This window comes from Megalops cyprinoides, chromosome 6 (assembly GCF_013368585.1).
Source record: "Megalops cyprinoides isolate fMegCyp1 chromosome 6, fMegCyp1.pri, whole genome shotgun sequence".
Taxonomy (NCBI): Eukaryota; Metazoa; Chordata; class Actinopteri; order Elopiformes; family Megalopidae; genus Megalops; species Megalops cyprinoides.
Genome location: NC_050588.1, coordinates 20,814,288 through 20,834,623, shown reverse-complemented (window position 1 = coordinate 20,834,623; position 20,336 = coordinate 20,814,288). Strand labels below are relative to the sequence as shown.

The window sequence follows — 20,336 nt, the reverse complement described above, 5'->3', positions numbered from 1 at the left end:
ACCGCGCACCAAAGAGAAGAGGTTACGGAGATTTTCGCTCTTCTGTAATTTTATCGTTCCCTTTCCTAGGAATGGCAACAGGAACAATTCGGTTGGTGAAATAATATAATTTATCTACAGCATTGCGGTCTGTTTGTGCGGTGTATGCGTCTTCAGCGTTTAAAAATCACAGACTCGCTCATTAAAGACAACGACAACAGTGTTGAATTGACTACTTTTTGATCTCGCAGATGTCCAATTTAGCACTTCGGCAGAAAGCCCATGAGAATCTGCGAGACTATGCCAAAAAGCAAAGTTTTCTATCAACCTAAAACGCGGCCACTGGAACTGGAAACAAACAACGGGACAGAACACACTACTCTCTGGCCGATTTAATGGTTACAAAGAAATTATTGAAGTTTTCATTTAGCAATCGTTAATTATGCTTAGCCTTGAACTGTTATCTGTGTCTTATGTTCCCAGACCTCCAATTGTCAAACTGGCGAGCCAATGACAGCATAGTGTCCCAAGTAAAGTGTGAGGGTGGGGTAAATTTGATTGCTTGCAGTGGTACTTCACAACTAACACCAAATTACAATGTAATGTCTCAGCGACACATTATTCACAAGAGATTGAATCCCCATGTTATAAATGCATTCCTTTTCTGTTTTCAACTTGGACCTTGACTTTTCCAAATGGGTCGTTTTGATTGATGCTTATACTAAGACATAAGGTACAACGGGGAAAAACACACTATCAACATATAACACATTCATCTTAACACATTTCATCCCAGCCCATTCAGTTGGCTATAGAGGCCAAGAAATTCCTCACCCCCACCATCAAAACCGCATACCCTTCCTCCACTCCATTCTCTGTCACACACGCACACACACTCACAACTTTTAAACATGCAAAGCCCCACCAAATCTCCTGCACGAGACCATAGCTCGTGCGCTCCTGCTGCAGCCGGGCAGGTGCAGGAGCGCTTGGGGTGCTGCATCTCACCACCATGTCCACTTGTGTAGTCCAGCCTACCACCCCCCAAAAAAGAAAGGAAAAAACACAAAAGAAAAGCACTGTGTAAAAGAAAGGAGGAAATCTATGAGAATCTTTCGTATTGACAAAGTCAGAAACTGCATGCGTAATATTCATTATTCGCAATATTCGACTTATTCGCAATATTCGAACCCAGAGACTTCATTGTAACACCCTAGGCATAAACAGTCCAATTTAGTGCAGCGCTGACCATTGCATCGGCTAAAGTCATGAAATATTAAAAATATGTTAACGGTGCCTACACAAGCAACAATAAGCATTTAACAATAATTTTCAGTAAACAGAAAATATAGCCTAATTTTTCTTAATTGTTTGATCATTTGTCTACTTTTTTAAAGTAAGGTGTTAACAGTTAAATAATTCACAATAAAATATGCACATACATAATATTAGTTACATAGAATAATCAGTTAAGAGGGTCTGTTATTATTGTTCAGATCTATTTGCCAAGCCACAATTGCAGGAGAACAATAATCAATTTTGTTACAGAGAAACAAAAATCATTCAAAATTAGACATTGTATGAGTTCAGAAAGTACACATCTAAATGCTTACGAAGTTTAATGAAAAGTGAAGATTTATTTGTTGTTGCTGTTTTTCCCTTTTGTTTTTTAGTACAGAAAAGTGGGGTAACACTTACCTAAATTGCAGTTGAGTTAATGGCAGTTTTTTAAGAATTCTGAGGTTTGTTATTTAGTGGTCGTGTGGAGTTGCATATAGGTTTAGGGTTAGTTTGAACGGCATATAGAATCCTTGCTGCAACACCGCTATTTTGATATTGGTAGGCTTACGTCCATTGCTGCAATACATATTCATATGTACAAAAACTGACTATACAATGGTGAGCTTATGGGTAGCCCTGGGCAATGGTGTGTGCAACGTAAATAAATAATGTAACACAATAATGTGTCAAATAGTTTAAGGCATTTGGACATATGGAGCGAATCAGTTGAAGACTTGTGACGGGTAATCAGATTGAAAAACGCACCGAAGTGTTGTGTATAAGGACAAAAATGCAATAGCCTATGTCGCGACACTTACGTCATGTTGGCTATTGCTTGGAATACGTGAGTAAAGAATATGCTTTCTTACATTTTTAGCCACTGGCATACCTCAAAAATGTATTGTACGGGGATTTATAATGGAAACTGTGACGGTTTATATTATACATTGTTGTTGTTGCTTTTTATGTTTGGATATCCACTGGTTCATAGTCTCTTAAAATGTTATTTTAAAATCAAACGTCTAATATATATCTATGGACACCCGAATATGCAAAATGTCTGCAGAGGCACTGGGACCTCCTCCCTATCAAGATAGCTTCCCTGCGCGTGGACGTAACGCATGTTGAAATGGTTATCAGCACCACATTTCAATCGGCGCTTGTCAGCACTTCAGAATGGCCAGTGACCTTGCCATGGCCCATGTGTTTTTCTAATATTCTTTTTTCTTTCGTGTCATTTTCTTCTTAAACGCCTCTCCCTCGGTGTAAGAGGAGTACGACTATTCGTCAAACTTCGGTGGGATGCTCGAGATTGACACCATTTTTGGTGCAAAGTAACAATTTCTTGGTATTTCTTTGGTGCATGCACATTTAGTGCACTGTGTGTTTACATGAATATAATGACCACTTTCGTCCTTTCGTCTTCATTTGCATCAGTACAATATCTTTACAAGCGCGTGTCATTGTGATCCTCTTGCATCTTTTGTGCTGGCCTCCTGTCAGCTGTCTACGCGACTCGACTCTCCAATTTCAAATGAACTCGTAAATCTGTCTCCAGAACCCTTACATAATTCTCACACAACCACGGTGTTTCACAGGATCCATCCACGATGATACTATTTCAATTTGTCTTAAAATACTAATGTAAAAGGAAAGCTCTAACTAAACATGGTGTAATGATGCAGCTGCTGCGATGATAATGATGGCGACAGCGATAATGATATTTAATACTCTTATTTAACGGTGGTTGTGTTATTCACATTGTCCAGTTTGTCATTATTGTGAGTTTTAATTAATGTTCATTCAATGCATTATTTTCGTATTTTACGAGGCCGACTCATTGTGGACAAATATTGCTAAGAGAACTAGCAGGTTTTTTTCTTTTTTATTTAAGTATGCATTTGAAGCCAATGCGCATGGTAATAAGCTGGAATCGGTTTTGGTATGAGCAGCGTTCAGCTTGAGCTCTGAGATCTGGCACGGGGAAGAGAACAGCGCGCTCTTGATGTGCGCGCGATAAAACCTTATCTGTACCAAACATCCACTTCTATCTAGAGACCGCATTAGGAAATACTTTAAATTTATCACGCTAGCAAGGCCTACTGGTCATCATTCTCCCCTTTTTGCTTTTTTTGAATTTATTTTTGCACACATGTACACAGACGCACATCGCCAGATTTTTTGTACATTTTATTGAGTAGGCCACTGTAATTGCATTGACAAATAAATTGTTCGTTAAACTTCGCAATGTAAACATAGGAAGTTTAATGCCAATGTTTGTGCTCATGCATTTGTGTGCGCAAAGGTAAATTTTTGGGATTTTTTTTCTGGGAAGAGATTTTAAGAAGCCGCCAGGAAGTTGGTACCTCAGTACATTTAGTGACAAAATCATATGTTAATCGTCTCCCGCTTCTTCTTCTTCTTCGTCTTCTTCTTCTCTTCTTCTATTGTTTATTAGGTGAACACAGTCAGTTTGAGAGACAGTGACGGAGCAAGTTCCATTTCAGTACTTATTTTATAGACATGTGTATATGATGCGGCGGAGGTTGGTTGGGGGGGGGGGGGGTGTTAAAAAATATGCTCATTGGATCCCTGGATCCTCCTTCTTTTGATTATTACCATCGAGGGGTAATTTTTCATCGGCAGTAGCTAATCTTTGTTCTTTGTGAAGATAATAAATAGCCTAATCGTTATCAGTGAGCTGCTGGAGGTGTCGGGAGACTGGGGCGGATCGGAGCTAGAAATAGGCTCCAAAGTGTTGCCGAATAAATGGCGTTTCTTATCTCTCACTCCCAGATTATCACCGCCTTTTCAAACTCACACAACAAATACACTGAATGCATCTAATGCATCATTTACTTGAGAAGATCTCGCAGGTTGATAGAGACAGATAGGGGCCGGGCCAGAGAAATATTTATTCGTTTAACGTGCTCTTGTGTGCAGGCCAATGTGGTCTGAATTTGTTTTTATGGGTTTATATTGACTATTGGAAGACTTAATATTTTAGATAATGCACTTGATTCGTTTACAGTTGTGAACTTGGGGTTAACTAGAATGTCTATGTGTTATTTGATTCGTGATAAAGGTATTTTAAAATGTATGCATTGGCAATGTGCAAGAATTCTATTCACTGTTTTTGATTCAAGTGGAACGACCGATTGACAAACAACCCGTATGATTGTCAGTCCATTTCACCGAGTTTTCGATGTGTGGAAGCGACGGTAATTCTTACGCATCCAGTCTTTATAGGCTCATTGATGTCTCGAAGTTATGTATTTTTTATTGCTGTAACTGTGATTTACTAGTGGTGGTTCACTTATGTTTTGTCTCAATTTTTTCTCTTTAATTATGTGGCCCTAGTTGGGCCGTTGAGAAAAATGAACCACATTGTTAATATGTTCTTTGCGAAACGTAATGTGTAATTGCATTGCTGCGGTTGCACCCTGCTCAGTGTACAGGGGACAGATTTTTACCTGACAGTTTTTTTCACGCCTTTCCTTGCATGTAAGTGCATTTTGGTTCACGAGTAAATTATGAATATCATGGTTACGACATAATAGCTTACTTTTGATTACGCCTATACAACTCACTGATGAAAGAAGAATAACCGCGATTCACAATGAATGATTTTACGTTGTCCCACTTTGTTACTCATCTCGTTCCCCTCGATCGTTTCAACAAGCAAATTGAGGGTACTGAAAGATTTTGTTATGTAAATCCTTATCTAAACATGATAGTGTGAGAGGTGTGACGCATTGATCTTCAACTGTAGGCGTACGCATGTGCACCATTATTCCGTCACAAATTTGTATGGACTGTAATTAGCCGTTGTAATGATCTAACAAGGTCTCTCTCTCTCTCTCTCTGTGTGTGTGTGTGTGTGTGTGCGTGCGTGGTGCATGCTGCGGCTGGACACCTTGAATACCTTGAACTTTAAACACTTTTAAAATGTTTTGCATATTCTTAAGTTTAGTTACAGCATCCAAGTGAATCTGGCATTTGAAAGTTACAGTGTTGTTATCGTGTGAATTTATCATTTATAGCTATCCATGTATCCACCGCTGTGTCCAGGAGCCCACACTTGTTCGTTCTTATATTAGTAACCTAGTAGTACGAGAAGCAGCGGCAGCAGTTACTTTAGTAGTGGTATTATTACACAAAATTCCTACTGTCGACTTTTAGGTTTAATTTTAAATTTAATGCTGAGTTTTAGACAGTTTCGGCGCTGTATTTGGGGATATCGGCTTTCCATAATTTCGGGTTTTCGTGAGATATATGCAATACTATAATAATAATAATAATAATGCGAACAGCAAAAAACATTCACAAACACTAGCTACTGAACCAAAACTCAAAAAGGCTAAACTCAAAAAGAAATAACAGAAAACATAATGTCAAGTCATATCCTGAAGTGAAAAGTTACTGACTGAAAAGCAAATAATTTTGAGCGCAATATAAGACTTTTTTATACTGCCCGCCAACATACAATCCAACAAATCAAAGTCAAAATTGCGGTGCTTTTGCGGCTGTCCTCAGTTCAAACATTTTTTGATTCTATTGCTGTTGGACATTTCTGATCAAAATAATACATCGAATGATGATGATGATGACGATTATTATTATTATTATTATTATTAGTAGTAGTAGTAGTAGTAGTAGTAGTAGTAGTAATAGTAGTAGTAGTAGTAGTAAAAATCCTTATCACTTGAAAAAAAACTGTTCTCTGTTCATTTGCTCATTCCAATTTATTAAGCCTATGAAGTCAGTACAAGCCAACATATTGCATGGTGAACATTATCAGATTTTTAATTCATTAGCGAAAAGCACACCGCCTGAGTGTGCACAGAATTTAAGATATAAAAGTCATTTGAGCTTATAGGTACATTTACGTAGGCTATAGCCTATCTTCATTACAAACAAGGAGCAAGGAGTGCTACTAGCAGCTAACTCAGTGTGGCAACAAAACGAATGCCAATTTGCCGCTTAGAGCAACATCTTTGGAAAAAAATGCCTTCACTCTTTGGCAGCAAAGAATAATGACAAAAGGTACCGTGTATGAGGGGGAGAGACTTCCATTTATTATCGAGCGAAGAACATTATGTATTAACGGCTCTGAGTGTCACTTATGACAAAAAGCTGTATTTTCCAATATACACAAACTCCCCGTTTAATAACGAAGTATCTGCTCTGGCCCGGCACTCTGATGGTCGCCCAGGCAACCTAGATAACGGAGCAGCAGTTTTCCATATCTCCACCGGAGTCTATTATATTCCGGGATTAGCTCGTTTTTTTCCAGAAAGGTCAAACGCAAAGTCACGAAAGCTTGTATTTTGAACCTTGTCATGAGTGCACACGTACACCTCATCGTGTAATTTCGGTTTGGTGGTTTAATTTATTTAATTATGTTTTGTTTCTTTTTCTTCTTCTTTTTTTTTTGGAAAATAGCACCAACAGACCATGAAAAATAGCACCAAAAATCATTCCGCGAGTACACCTAATAAACATTTTCAAAAACACAACCACAAAGCACAAGCCCGAGGACTGCAATTATTATTTATTTCGACGCAGAGAAATCCATCATGTTCTTCTAGGCTGTAGGTCATGATTATGGGCTAGAAGTTGTGACGTGCGGGAGTAACGGCGTATGGGATTTGTGACATATGCTAGCGGATAGTGACATCTAGTGTACACGACACTCAAATCAGTGACAACTATTGAATGTATGCAATTACGTTTTATGAGCTCAAGAAACGGTAAATGCTAAGTCCTAATAATTAAAAAAAAAAAAAATCTCAGAGTGCGTCTCACCATCCAGCAGCGTCGAATGTGTGAATTTAGTGCACTAAATGTGTGCTATATGTAACCAATGAAGGGCACAGTATTTGTGCAGTTCTGACTGACTTAAATTGTTCAATTTTTTGGTGGTGAGTACTAGTAGTGTGTTGTGTGTGGTTTGTACATGTATGTGTACATGTACACTATGAGTCCTTCTGCAGGAATGTTACAGCCAAGACCCCCCTGCAGCTGGACGGGAAGTGTGTGGAGTTCTGACAGGAAGTGTGCACGGGCAAGTGCAGAGAGCAGAGAAAAAGAGTGGCTTCCTGTCAGTAAGCCCTTCTGACTTTCCCTCGCTCTGTTTCTCTCTCTCTCCATCCTTGTTACTCTCCATGCCTCCTTCTCTCTTTCCCTTTTCATCTACATGCCTTCCTCCTCAGTGTACTCCTCCTTGCTTCTTTCCATCTTTTTATTTCTCTTTCCAACCTATCTTCCCACCAATGTTCCATGTCACTTTCCTTCTATCTCCTGTCTCTTATTCATGTTATCCATATGCCTCCTGCCTCTTATTATCTACTTCAGTCTGTCTGTAATCATCTCATCCTCTGCGTCCACTTATTTGTCTTTTAGTATCATAAGCAGACATTCAAACTGCAAAGTGAATGACAAATTTTGTGTATGAGTTGCTACTGAATATAACTGTCAGGCTATATTTGAAAATAGGTTCAAAGAGTCCAAATGCTTGCCAGATATACTGTGCAGTGCAATGTTTTTTTCTAAAGAGAGATTTTCTTTACTTTCTTTGCTCATTTTTGTAGCTTTAGTCACAAATTATTATAAGATTAGGATACAGGATGGAGAGTCACGTTTTTAAGAGATTCTCAAGGAGACAGGCGGTGGAGTTTAGAGGGATGCTGAGGCCAAGATTGTTGGATCATTTTCTTATATTTCTCTCCCTAGAACATATACAGTACATCACTAGGTAGAAAGCTATTCTAGGCTAGTAGCTTTGAGGTGTATAGCTGGTGCACTAGTTGCAAATGCTGAAATCCTGGAATTCATTTTTGGTGTTGCAACGTTTGCGTAAACCTTGTATTATGTTACCTGCTTTTTTAATTATTTAATTTAATGTCTTTTCATTAGCAATATGAAGGTAATATTCCAATCTGGAGCAAGGAGTGTGTTTTTCATGCCTTTTAAGGTATTTTACATTTCCGCTTATATTGAAAGGAACAGTAGTCTGTGTAATTTTTCAATCACATTTTCAAATATTGGCCTCATTTTCTTTTTCTGTGATATAAATTTGTGGTCTTTTTAGAATGGAATCCACAGAAATGTAAAACACCAGTGGCACATAACACTCCCTCTCTGTTTTACACACATACACACACACACATACACACAGTGTCTGTGTCTATTTTCCTATTAGTTCTATGTCTGTCTATGTCCCTTCAACTTCCAGGAATCTTACAGTAGTAACAACATATGTTGGGTAGATGGATGTTTCAGGGGGTGGATGCCAGGCAGCCAGGGGAGCGAATAAAGTGTGGCACAGGAAGCAGGTGTGAGAATGGAACATTTCCTGGCTGTGAGAAGGTTACTGGCTGTTCTGAAGCAGAGCTGGTTATTTTTCTCAGAGAACCACAAACACAGCTGCGCTCTGCCTGCAGCTGGGAGGAGATACACAGAGTGTAGTGTAGGGGAATGGCAGGTGTGTGTGTGCATGTGTGTGTGTGTGTGTGTGTGTGTGTGTGTGTGTGTGTGTGTGTGTGTATGTGTGTGTGTGAATGAAAATTATTTATTGGAGAAAAGTTCTTGACACAAAGATTGTATGAGAAAAAGGGCATGAGGTTTGTGTTTACACTGCATTAGTAGTATGCTAGATACAGAGAATAACACACAAATACTGACTGACACAGATCTGCAACTTATTAATATCCTCCAAAGATCAGCCAGCACAGTGCTCCTGTGAAACTCTTTCTGACAACCGCAGCCAGCAGGGCTTTGATGGAGACTCATGCCACAGACATCAGCAGCTTTTAGAGGGAGCTACGGACAGCTCCACACAAGGGGAGGAAAGCAAGAGGATTTGTGTCTCCTCATCACATATCACAGATCGGCAGTGAAAAGAGATCTGCCCATGCACAAATACTCATATATTTACATCCACATGCTTGAATATACACGCACACACGCACGCACATACATACACGCACACACACACAAAAACAGGTACATGCACATATACAGACATGTACAAACGCACACAAACACATATAAACACATGCATATACACAAACTAGTACACATACAGGCACACATGCACGCACACACATACACATTTTCCACATACACACAAAGATGAGCTCTTTCTCTGAGGTTTTATCTCTCTTCCTCGCTTTCTCCATATTTCCTCCTCCCTACCGCCTCTTACACTCCATAAAGGATTTTTCTCTCAGCACTGAAATCTGCGATGCTGTGAGAACAGAACTTCCCATGTGTCTGACTGTGTGCCAGTCTGCTATTAAAATCCTGCCCCCTCCACCACGTCTGTCTGTCTCCCATTAGAGCTTAGCTTCTGTAAGGGGGATACAGTTTTGGTCTTTGCACTTGGATCCCTCGTTCCTCTTTTCCTTTCCAAAATGTACACCTGCACAGGACATCCCCACAACCTGTCTGTCGTGGTGGAGCAACTGGGTGGTGGAGCAGGGCAGTAATGAGTGATCATTATTACTTCCCCCTGTTCCCCATTTATGTGCTCTATTCCAGGCGCACAATTTTTTTCTGCTGTGATCGATTTTCAGTTAGTTTTTATTTTGCTTTGTTTTGTGGGTTTGTTCTTCTGTCGTGGAATTCTGTTCTGTGTGGAGTGTCCAGTGAAAGTGGTTTATTTCAGAGGGTCATGAGCGCATCAGTGAGAGCATGTACTGGTCAGCCTAGAGGGAGGTCATTGGTCTAAGGGAATGGTCTAAGGAAGCCATGTACAGAGCCTGGCCTCATGGGTGGCTTTGTTTCACAGTGTTCTTTCAATATCCTCTGTCATCTTTTGGGAGCATCCAATGCAAGGCTTTGTTGTACCCTTGGGCAAGGGGCATAGCTTTAGGGCTCCTGCTCCAGGTGAAATTCCATCTTCAAAGATAAGTTTGTGGAGAATTGAAGTAATGTCACCAATGTCTAATAGTGTCATCATTACAGAGTGTGGAGGAAGACAGGACAGAGAGACTCATATCCACAGCTTGGATTCTTTACATTTGGAGCTGGAAGATCCTGTTGTGGTTGTGTGTGTGTGTGTGGCTGGGTGGATTGGTGGGTGTATGTTTGTGTGTGCATGTGTAACCCATGTGTGTATATGTGTGCCCGTGTCTTTATGTGTGTGTGTGTGTGTGTGTGTGTGTGTGTCAGATTAGGGCAGTACTGTGGTGCTATCAAACACAGGCTCCCCTTTGATATGAGGATTAGATACAGTACTGTCTTATCCGCTCACTCATGCCTTCATTCACTGTTTTTTTCTCCCTTTTACCCCTCTCTTTTGCCTCTGTTCTTCCCAGTTTCTTGCAAAGGTGAAGGATGACAGCAGAGCATAGGATTAGTGAGGAGTAGTCAGCAGCCTGGAGTCTGCACATTTAACCCCTTCACTCCCACACTTACTCTCTGAGGCTGAGCTCTAGCAGCACCAATTGGAGTCACAGTAATTGTATCACGCACCCAAGTGGTGTGTGTGTGTGTGTGTGTGTGTGTGTGTGTGTGTTTGAATCCGTGTCTAATATTCTGTTTGCTTTTTTGTGTTATGATTATCTGTGAATGACATCTTATGGCTTACGAATAACTGCAGTAATATAGTTGTCTGGATTGAAATGTTTGCCAATTATTTTTGAACATGGCGCACATTCCCTTTTTGTACCATGTCAACTGGCCCTTTTTTCCTTCTTTTCCGTTTGAATTATTGGGAGCTGTGACAGAGCTGGCCAATGCTCCACACAAAATTAACAGAGGAAATAAAACTTACCAAAACAGTAATTGATTTAAAAACCAAACAAAGAAACCAAGCATACCAGCTAATGTACAAACAGCAGCAGGGACAAAGTGAGCCTCTCCCTGCTCCCCAGCCACACCTGTATTTAGTCAGGCCTCAATCAGTCAGGTGTGGCTCATTATCCAATCAGCTGGTCCCCTTACAAATTGTCAACAGGTGCACATAATTAACCAATTATTGACACACAATTGACAATGAGTGGCTCAATTAACAATTTACAATTAGCATTTAGTCCTTAGGGAGAGGTGGTGAAGGGTCTCCTTCACATGAGCCTATGCATCTGCCTTTTGCTATTGAAAAGACACCTCTTGAGGCTTCAGTTATGTATACTACTGCACATGTGTTACATCATGGTGAGGATGAAGAGGGTGGTGCTTCTGTCAACATGGTGATTTATGAGCATGCTCTATGAGATGTCCATAGAGCAGGATATTGTTATCTGACAGTGACTGGTTTCTCAGGAGACTGTGATGAGTGGGGGTTTTGGCGGGAGAAGAGGGGCTGCAGGTTTTGCCAACCATAATCAATCACCACTAGGTTGATCCCATCTTGACTGAGGCCTTGTCTGCTCTGCAAGTGTCACTTATTCAGATAGTAACAGAAACACTGGCGTTTTTAACTTTAAACGTATGCTGTGCAACTTGTTGGCCCTCTTTGTGATTTTGCCACAGCTCCAAGGCAGAAAACAAATGACCCCCCCTTTCACCGTCACATGCCAGTGCCTCCCCCGCCAACCCCCAACCCCCCACCCCCACCTCTGAGCTCAGCTTAGCGCAGCTCACTCCTCACCACGTAAGAATGCTCTTGTGCTATTCCAGTTCCAATAGACATGTGCCCAGTTAAAGGCAAATGCAGCCTAAATTAGACAGTACATCTCATATGCACACTGCAGGGTAATAGCCAGACAGGGACACCAATAACAGATTCTATCTTCCTTTCAAAATTCGGCCCCCTTCCCCTACCACCACCAAATGCATTACATTATTGTCATTTAAAAGAAGCTCTTATTCAGAGCGACTTACAAAGTGCACCTACTTAAGTGGCGTGAAAAGTTGCATAAACAGGACGTAACTAACCACATATGAATGAGCATCAGTGCATTCCTGGACATGCAAACCAAAACCTCAGACTTAATACAAACACATTAAACACACAACTATTGCCTAAAAGATTTTCCTTTTTCTAAAAAATCACTCTGTGCTTTATTCCCATGAATGCTGCAGAAATGATCAATGTAGGCACAATAAAATGACTAGCTTGACTCATGTCCAGGAAAGTCAAATACCTCTTATTTTCCCCATCTCATGTCCTGTCAACCTCTTTGGAGGATCCAATACCTAAAGCCGAAAGCTTTCCATGAAATCAGGAATACTTCCACTCTGAAAAAAGCTGCTTTTATTCTTCTTATACTTTGGGCAGAGTGGCAACTGATGTTTTAGGTTCAGAGCAACCCCAAACTCAGACTTAAATAGGACGAGAGTGCCCTCTATTGGTAAAAGAAGTGAACTCCCTTGTCCCAATGCATTCCCTCACACATGCATCTGGATTATTTCCAACTATTTCCATGTACATGATGCATTATAGGTCATCACAATGACAAAGAAAGTGTAAAAAGTTTTTACATGTCTTTTTTATTTCAAATTTGGTCATTTCCATTTCCTTCTCTTGTGCCAGTGGAACAAAATCCATGTCTTCCCATCAACCCACCCCACCCATGCCATAATCTCATGCAGGTACAACTCTCACATTACAGAAAGCTTCTCATTAACAAAGAGAAATCATAAAATGAACGAAGATTGCATTATCAAAACAGTAGAAACTTAACCGCAGTCACTGACAAAAAAAGCGCACCACACCTGCAAAGGCACTGACTTGCATTTAGGTGTTTTTGAGTTCAAATGTGTGAGAGAGATAGTCAGCACCGTGTAAGCAAGCAGGTGCTCATGGAGATGATTTTTTTAGAGGTTTTATTCACCAGTATCACACAACACTGCAAGATGACTGGCCCAATCAGTAAGCTAAGGAGCCCCAGGTTTAGCATCATTTAGCACCTCTTTGCAGGCCAATCAAAGGGATGGGGATGAATGTAAGAGGCGATACTTGTATGGGAATTTTGAATAGCTAACTCTCACAAATACATAGGAACATATTTGAAGTCTTCCACAGTAAAATCTGTTTTCTTCCTAACATCTACATCAACCAATCGGCACGGTGAACATGTAAAAAACAAACCCAAAATAAAACACAAATGCTGCATTTCCACTGGACACATACAACATTTCTCACCCGCAAAACCACACCCCCTGCACACAGCTGGCCAATTGCAGCATGCCTGACATTTTTACTGAGGCGATAATGAAGGCAGGCAAGCCTCCAGCTGTACGCGCACACGTGCACGTGCGTGCGCGTGTGTGTGTATGCGTGTGTGTGTGTGTGTGTATGCGTTTGTGTGTGTGTGAGATGTGAGGACTCAATATTTGCATGCTGTGTCTGTGTTTGGGGGCAGGTGCAGGGCAGCTTTTGTATGCATCAGTAAGTGCCAGTATCTCAAAAGTAATCGCACACATACTGTGTGTGTAACGGCAGGTCGTGTGTGTGTGTGTGTGTATGTGTGCAACGGCAAATCGTATGTATAAGGTTAGGGCGGATATGTGCCTGCGTGTGTGTGTGTGTGTGTGTGTGTGTGTGTGTGTAAGGGCTGGGTGCGGGTGTATATGTGTGTGTGCTCCTCAGCATGTTTACAGTGCATCCAGCAGGCTGTCAATGCGAGAGATGAGCTCCTGCCTCCGGTTGGCCAGAGTCTTCTCACTCTCGATGTATGCCTCCTTCTTCACCTTCCCTGCCACCAGACGCTCCGCCTCCTGGCAAGAGCGACACACCAGCTCCTTCACCTGGCCATCCAGCTTCTGCACCTCCCCCACCTGAAAGCAACAATCTCATGAGTGTTCCCTTACACACTGTATACACAAAACACACACATACACACACTTTAAGTCTCTCTTTACACAGTATATACCCCCATTTCTGTGTGTGTGATTGTGTGTGTACACCCCAATTTCTCTGTGTCCCCACCTTGTCTGCGAGATCAGAGCCCTCGGCTTTGAGGCGGGCCTGCAGCGAGGCGATGTCATTGGTAAGAGTGCGGTGCTCCGCTTCCAGGGTCTTGCGGCCGCTGTTGAGGGCACCGGTGTCACGTGACTGCTTGTAGCGGTTGACCACCTCGTCCAGCTGGCGGTACAGCCCCAGGCGCTTGTTGACCAGGGTCAGCACCTGCTCTGTGATGGAGGCCACCTTCATGCGCACCTCTGCAGCGGGGTCCTTGGACAGAGAGGGGAGGAAGGAGGGTTAGGGAGGGAAAGAAATGAGGATGGGGAAAGAAAGAGAGAATGAGACAGAGATAGTAAGGAAATGAGAAACACGGCGAGAAAGAGAGATGGGAGGATGGGAAGAAGTGAAGCGAGAGAGACAAGAGAGGCCAAGGGAGCGAAAGGAAAGATGATGAAGGCAAGAGAGGATCCCAGAGGCCAAGGACAAAGGAGTGATACAGAGAGATGGGATTGAGATGGGGAGTGGAAGGGTGGGGGTACCTTGGTTATGGAGAAGTCAAGTCGCACATAGATGATGACGGTGAAGAAGAGGATGTAGAAGGCCCCAACCACCAGCAGTGGCTCCTGCAGCATCAGGATCTTGTTGAAGGTGTAGTGAACCTAAGAGACAAAGACACAAACACACACTGATGCAGCCACAGTAACTCTAAAATATGTGCATTTCTATCCAATTTATGATCCACAGTAATGCTGCTAGTCACATGATGGTATGCTGAACGTACTTTGCTACAAGCAGGGATACCACAGCCAATCCAGACACTTATGTCATGCCACGCCCAGCCCCCCCCCCCCAATCTCTGCCCACCCCCCTGCTCTCACCACCACATCTTGGATGTGCTGCTCCACAAGGTTGCTTTTGGTAGCCACCAGCACAGGGCGCCCAAAGGTGTCCAGGTAGGTGTAGTGCAGCTGGTCAGGTACACGGTCAATAGGGTAGGGCATGTCCATGTGGATGTTCCTGTGACAGGGGGAGGGGATAGCAACATTTACATAATGCATAAAGAAAGCGGGAGAAACGGCCTCTGACAATCACCGGTTTCCAGTCTGACCTGGGACCTATCAACGCACCTGGCCCCTTCGGGAAGGATAAGCTTCACTGTGAGAAAGTCAATCACTTGGTCGTCGTACACATGGTCCACCAGACGCATCTTCAGAGCATACTGATCACCTGGTGGGGTGGAGGGCAAGGAGTTTCCATGTGGTCTGTAGGCTACACTCTTTAGCAGTTAGTAGTTTACCAAAATGTAGAAGCAGAGACCCAGAGGGCAATGTAGGTTTTTCACTCACCCAGAGTGTACAGGTACTCATAGCTGGGCAGGTTGTAGCCGATGATGTAATGAGTCTTCCAGCCACCGAAGAGGGGGAAGCGGGGCCGCACCTCCACCTCCACAGAATCTTCCAGAACCAGCAGGTGAGAAGTGGAGATGTTGCCGATCTCATCACGGTAGTACACATCCTGCGCAGAGGCAGGAAGGATGGTCTGGAGGCAGAGAGGGAAATAAAAGTGAGACAGGATGTGAGAGAGTGTGAGAGAGAGAGAGGGCGCAGAGAGCAAGAACTAGAGTCAGACAGAATGTGTGCGAGAGAAAGAGGCAGCAAGAGAGCAAGAAGGGGGAGGGGTTGAGTGGAAAAGATAACTGGGAGAGCGGCTGCAAAAGGGGGAGACAGTTTAGCAGTATAGGGTGACGGCAAAAGAAGAGAGACATTGTACAATGTAAGAAGCATCCAGTAATGGAGGATGGGGAGGATTTGACATGAAGCATTCTGCTCGTGGGACTGTGACCCTGTGACATGTGTCGTGTCCTTCACCATATCCTTCCCCCACAGAGTTAGTGGACAGGCTCTGTTGAACACACATGCAGTGCCTATAGCAGAAGTCTAAACCCAGGGCCAGGCAATATAGTTATTTTTTAAACACACAAACCTTGAAGGATTTGACGGAGGAGATGCCACTGTCAGACTGACGCTGATAGTCATAACGTGAGAAGGGCCCTTTCAGGAAGGCCCCTGTGTGACGCAAGTCGATGGTCTCTTCCACAGCGATGTTCCCCCAATGGGAGACCTCAATGGTGCGGGTGATACTACTAATGGTAAGGAAGGGGGTGTTGTTCTCGTAGTGGATCTTCATAGCGTCCTGAAAAGTAGGCAGAAATAATTCTCAGTTCATTCACCCAAGCATTCTCTACAGCACTGTTTTACTGTGTGCAAAGGAATTGTCATCCGTTTTTCTTTACATGCATTTAGGATTGCTCTTTTGGCTCACCTCTGCACTCTGTTGATGTGACACTGCACTGTGATTCTACAGAATTTAGTTGTGCATTAATGCAATTAATAACTTTAAACACAGAAATATGTGAACACGGACTCCACTAAAATTCTTCAACACCTTCTGTCTGCTTATTTGTGTCCCAAGTGAGAGGTCCTACATATTAGCCACTAAGTTTCTGAACATGTAAAGTATTACATTTACCCCACTATCTACATTTCCCAGTTTATGAATGGAGAAATTACTGTAAACAAGTAAAATGATAAAATGTAAAATACAGCCCTGGGCCCCTTCTCCCCATGGTAACTGAGTGAGCAAGGATAAAATCATTTTCTCCTACACAGCAATTCAATCACCTCAACCTCATAGTATTTGTCACCGTGCTCCACCATGTTTCCTGGGGAAATGCAACAAAGACCAGTCCTTAGTCCATTGTTCTTCCCCCTCTAAAGAACTTGGTCCGCATTTGTTTTCACTACAGTTCCACAGATCAAGTTGATATTTCTCCCTCATTCTGGCGAAGCTCTATAAACATCTAAGCATGGCTTGCTGACACCTCGAACATGAACCGGTTTGACCCTAACCTTGTATGGCGTCTCCAGTTTACTGCGGGAAAAAGAGTGAGCAGCTTACCTGTGTGTAGGGGGCAATGTCACGGAAGGGCCCGTACTCAATGATTTCATCGCTCTTGCTGGGGTTACCCAGTTTGGTGTAGCTCTCCACAGTCTTGGAAGCAAGGCGAAGGCGTGTGGTCTGACTGCGGGTGGGGTAAGGCGAGTACCAGTAGTGGTTGCCCTGGAACACTACCAACTGCCGCTCCGCCTGGGTGATGTGCGTGGGGAAGGGCCTGAGCACGTGGCTAAACACGGTCTCCACTTGCAGCCGCAGTTTACTGCCCCCTGCCAGTGCAGAGGGAAGCTGCACCTGGAAAAACTTCCCACTGCAAGTGGAGGAAGGAAAACCAGGTTAAGAGTTGTCCTAAGAACACAAAGTAAATTTGCTGCAATGCATGTTTAAAATTCAGCTGGTTAAGAGTTCTCCCAGTGCAGCATTACAGTGAACTACGGAACAGATTTTCTCTAGTGTGGGACATGTGCTGTGTAAATATTAATGAGATAAGAAAGCAAACCACCCCCAAAACTGGACTAGCTGGAATCAACAGAAAATTAGATCATGATGTCAGAAAGGTACTACACTCTGAGGTACTGTATGGCCAGTGCCACAGAATATTGGCATGGTCAAATGTGTGGTTTCATTCATCATACTGCAGTGGGGGACTCTGGCATCACTTCACTAATCCATTGAGGGTAAGGAGTAGCAAGAGAAAAACTGAAATTCTTTACACGTATTTGACGTGACACACATTGGTTTTTAAACAATAAATGTACATTTTTACAATACACTAGATTGTGCAAGAATTTCATTTTTACTCTTAATTATCATCCTGTCATAAACTATCCTAAAGGCATTTGTGAGGATCAACCAAAATCTGTATGGGCCTATAAATAGCTCTAGATCAAAGACTGGCAATCCACAAGCATTATGGCAAAGAAAATGCACAATTTGCAGACACTGAAATGAACTGAAGTACGGCTAAGTTTATCCTTTAGCTGGTCCAACTGAAGCAAACAAGTGATAAATATATGGGCTTTTAAGAGTGTTAACTCCACTCTCTCCAATCTCTGAGCACCATACCAGTTTGGAAGGGCAAAAAAAGGCCCACCTGTGGTCTTTCACTGTGGTCTCTTTGAGCTCCAAATTGCTGTCTTCCTCTTCCTCACCTTTCACCTGGCAGAGACAGACACCTGCATCAACATACTAGCTCCATAGAGGCATACACAAAAATCCTATTCTCCTCTACAGATTACAAAAACAACCCATTGAACATAAACATAAAACAGTCAGAAATGAAACAAAAGCCAATATTTCTGCCACATGGTGGTGGTGGTTTGGGGGGGGGGGGGGTCGTTTTAAATCCATTTTTTCTACCGCTGGGACGTTTGACTGCCGCTTTCTCAACATTCGTTATAACACTTACGACCTGTGCAGGTGCAATAAGGGGAAGACAAACTGGCTGAGCAGTGCTTTGGCACTAGAGGGCGTCGATGCGTTTGAGCAGTACTCTCATTGTTAACAATGAATGAATTAAACTTATCGACCAACAGCATATTCTTAAATATTAACAACATTAAAGCAAAGAAATATGCAGAAAAATAAACGGCTTTTCAAAAGTCCCGAAATGATACTTAAACGAAATTACTTCACTGCGTGTTCAGTCTGGCCAGCTAGCTACTCGGAACGCTTACGTGTCATACTGTAGCTCGCGGACGCTGACAGGAGGGGGGCACGCGGAAGTGAATTTTACCGGTGGACTCTTGTTCGTTCATTTGCAGAAGCTTAAACCCAATTTTATATTGTGTGTATTAAGTATGAAAAAATGACACATTAAGTAACTTGTAAACGCTTAGCTGAATTGCATGTCTCAGTGAAACCGCGAATCTGAAGCACGCTAACATTTCGAGACAATCACTGCTCTATTAGCTGCCCAGACCCACTGCTGCAGGACCGGGAGTGTGACATGGTTGTAGCAAATAATGACTTGCGATATCATCACTTTAAAGTCACCGCAAGCTGCATACTTTGTATACGTTTTAGAATATAACTTGATAGAGCGACAGATATACAGACCAGATAGTTGACTGGCTAACTGGTACGGCTAGCTAGCTATTATATGATGTATGAAATACGCAGCAACTTTTTGTTTGAATATCAGCTAGTTAGCTAAATGAAGACTACATGACTTGCTTGCTAGTCAAGCTAGCTGCTAACTGGTTAGATTGTAGGTACACAGTAGCTAGTAAGGTAACGACATCAGTTACCTTTTCGTGACGTTATAGCTAGCTAGTTAATTAGCTTGCTACCTACATGTAGCAAGCTCGATAGCAACGATCAGCAACTAAAGTTACTCACTGATACTCCAATGTAGGCGAGATGCGGGGCCAGGTCGGGTTCCAGCGCTACGACGAAGCTGTGTGCTGCTGATTCTCCCTGATTAGAGAGCAGGACCTCTGCCGTTATTTTGGCCAGGTGCGTGCTCAAGTCCACCGTGCGTTTCACCTCCTCGTTAACCAGGGAGACATCAGCCGTCCCGATGCAGAGTAAGTCGGCGAAAAGCACCAGGCAGAGGGAGTAGAACGCGGTACGGTGCATGGTTGAAAGGCAAAGGTTGAAATCGTATATCGGATTCAGTCAAATGTTCTGTATTGTGTATCTCAGAAAGTTAAAGTAAAGCCAAACGGCTTCAAGAAAAGAAAGGCCTCGCCGGGCTCAAGAATCCCCGCTGCAAGCGAAGCGATGACGCCTCAGTCTGTCCCCACGTATACTCACGTAACGTGAGCGCAACGTCAGAACGTCTCTGGAAAATGTATTAATGCTGCGCAGATTGACCGATGAGTACACAAAACAATATGACCAAAATCTTTACTGTGTTACCATTTAGCTAATTTCAATAACAGAGTAATCCGCAAATATGTGGATAATCTATTAATAAATTAAGAATGAATAAAATTCTAGAGACTGTTCTGACGTAGCTCGCGCGTCGTAGCACTGATCCCAGAAAACAAGCCAGCATTGTAACGGACCGTAGGCAGATTCTGCGAAAATGACAGTATACGAGTATTCCAGATACTGCACAAAGGAACCACTGGTGCATGTGCTCGATTTTACTTTAATAAACTAAAGTATTTAAATTACTATGTGTAAAGGAGTACAATAATATGTAAGGCAGAACAAACAAAATGGAGTGGTGGATGGCATACGCCAGTGGCGGCTGGTGATCTGGAAACAGGGGAAGCCCAAACATTACCTTTAAATCTGTTACTTTCAGCCTGTTCCC

The 20,336-nt window shown here is 42.6% G+C and overlaps 1 protein-coding gene across 1 annotated transcript; it reads right to left on the bottom strand.

The window, feature by feature from the left end:
- Nucleotides 1-12,700: 12,700 nt before the first annotated feature.
- On the bottom strand, nucleotides 12,701-19,811 carry rpn1 (ribophorin I). The gene is made up of 10 exons (XM_036532251.1): nucleotides 19,412-19,811; nucleotides 18,165-18,229; nucleotides 17,075-17,381; nucleotides 16,100-16,309; nucleotides 15,463-15,655; nucleotides 15,244-15,343; nucleotides 14,995-15,133; nucleotides 14,656-14,775; nucleotides 14,141-14,386; nucleotides 12,701-13,989 (listed from the first exon to the last, which is right to left on the bottom strand). The coding sequence occupies exons 1-10, from the start codon at nucleotides 19,649-19,651 to the stop codon at nucleotides 13,807-13,809; spliced, it is 1,803 nt and encodes a 600-aa protein (XP_036388144.1). The 5' UTR covers nucleotides 19,652-19,811; the 3' UTR covers nucleotides 12,701-13,806.
- Nucleotides 19,812-20,336: the final 525 nt, after the last annotated feature.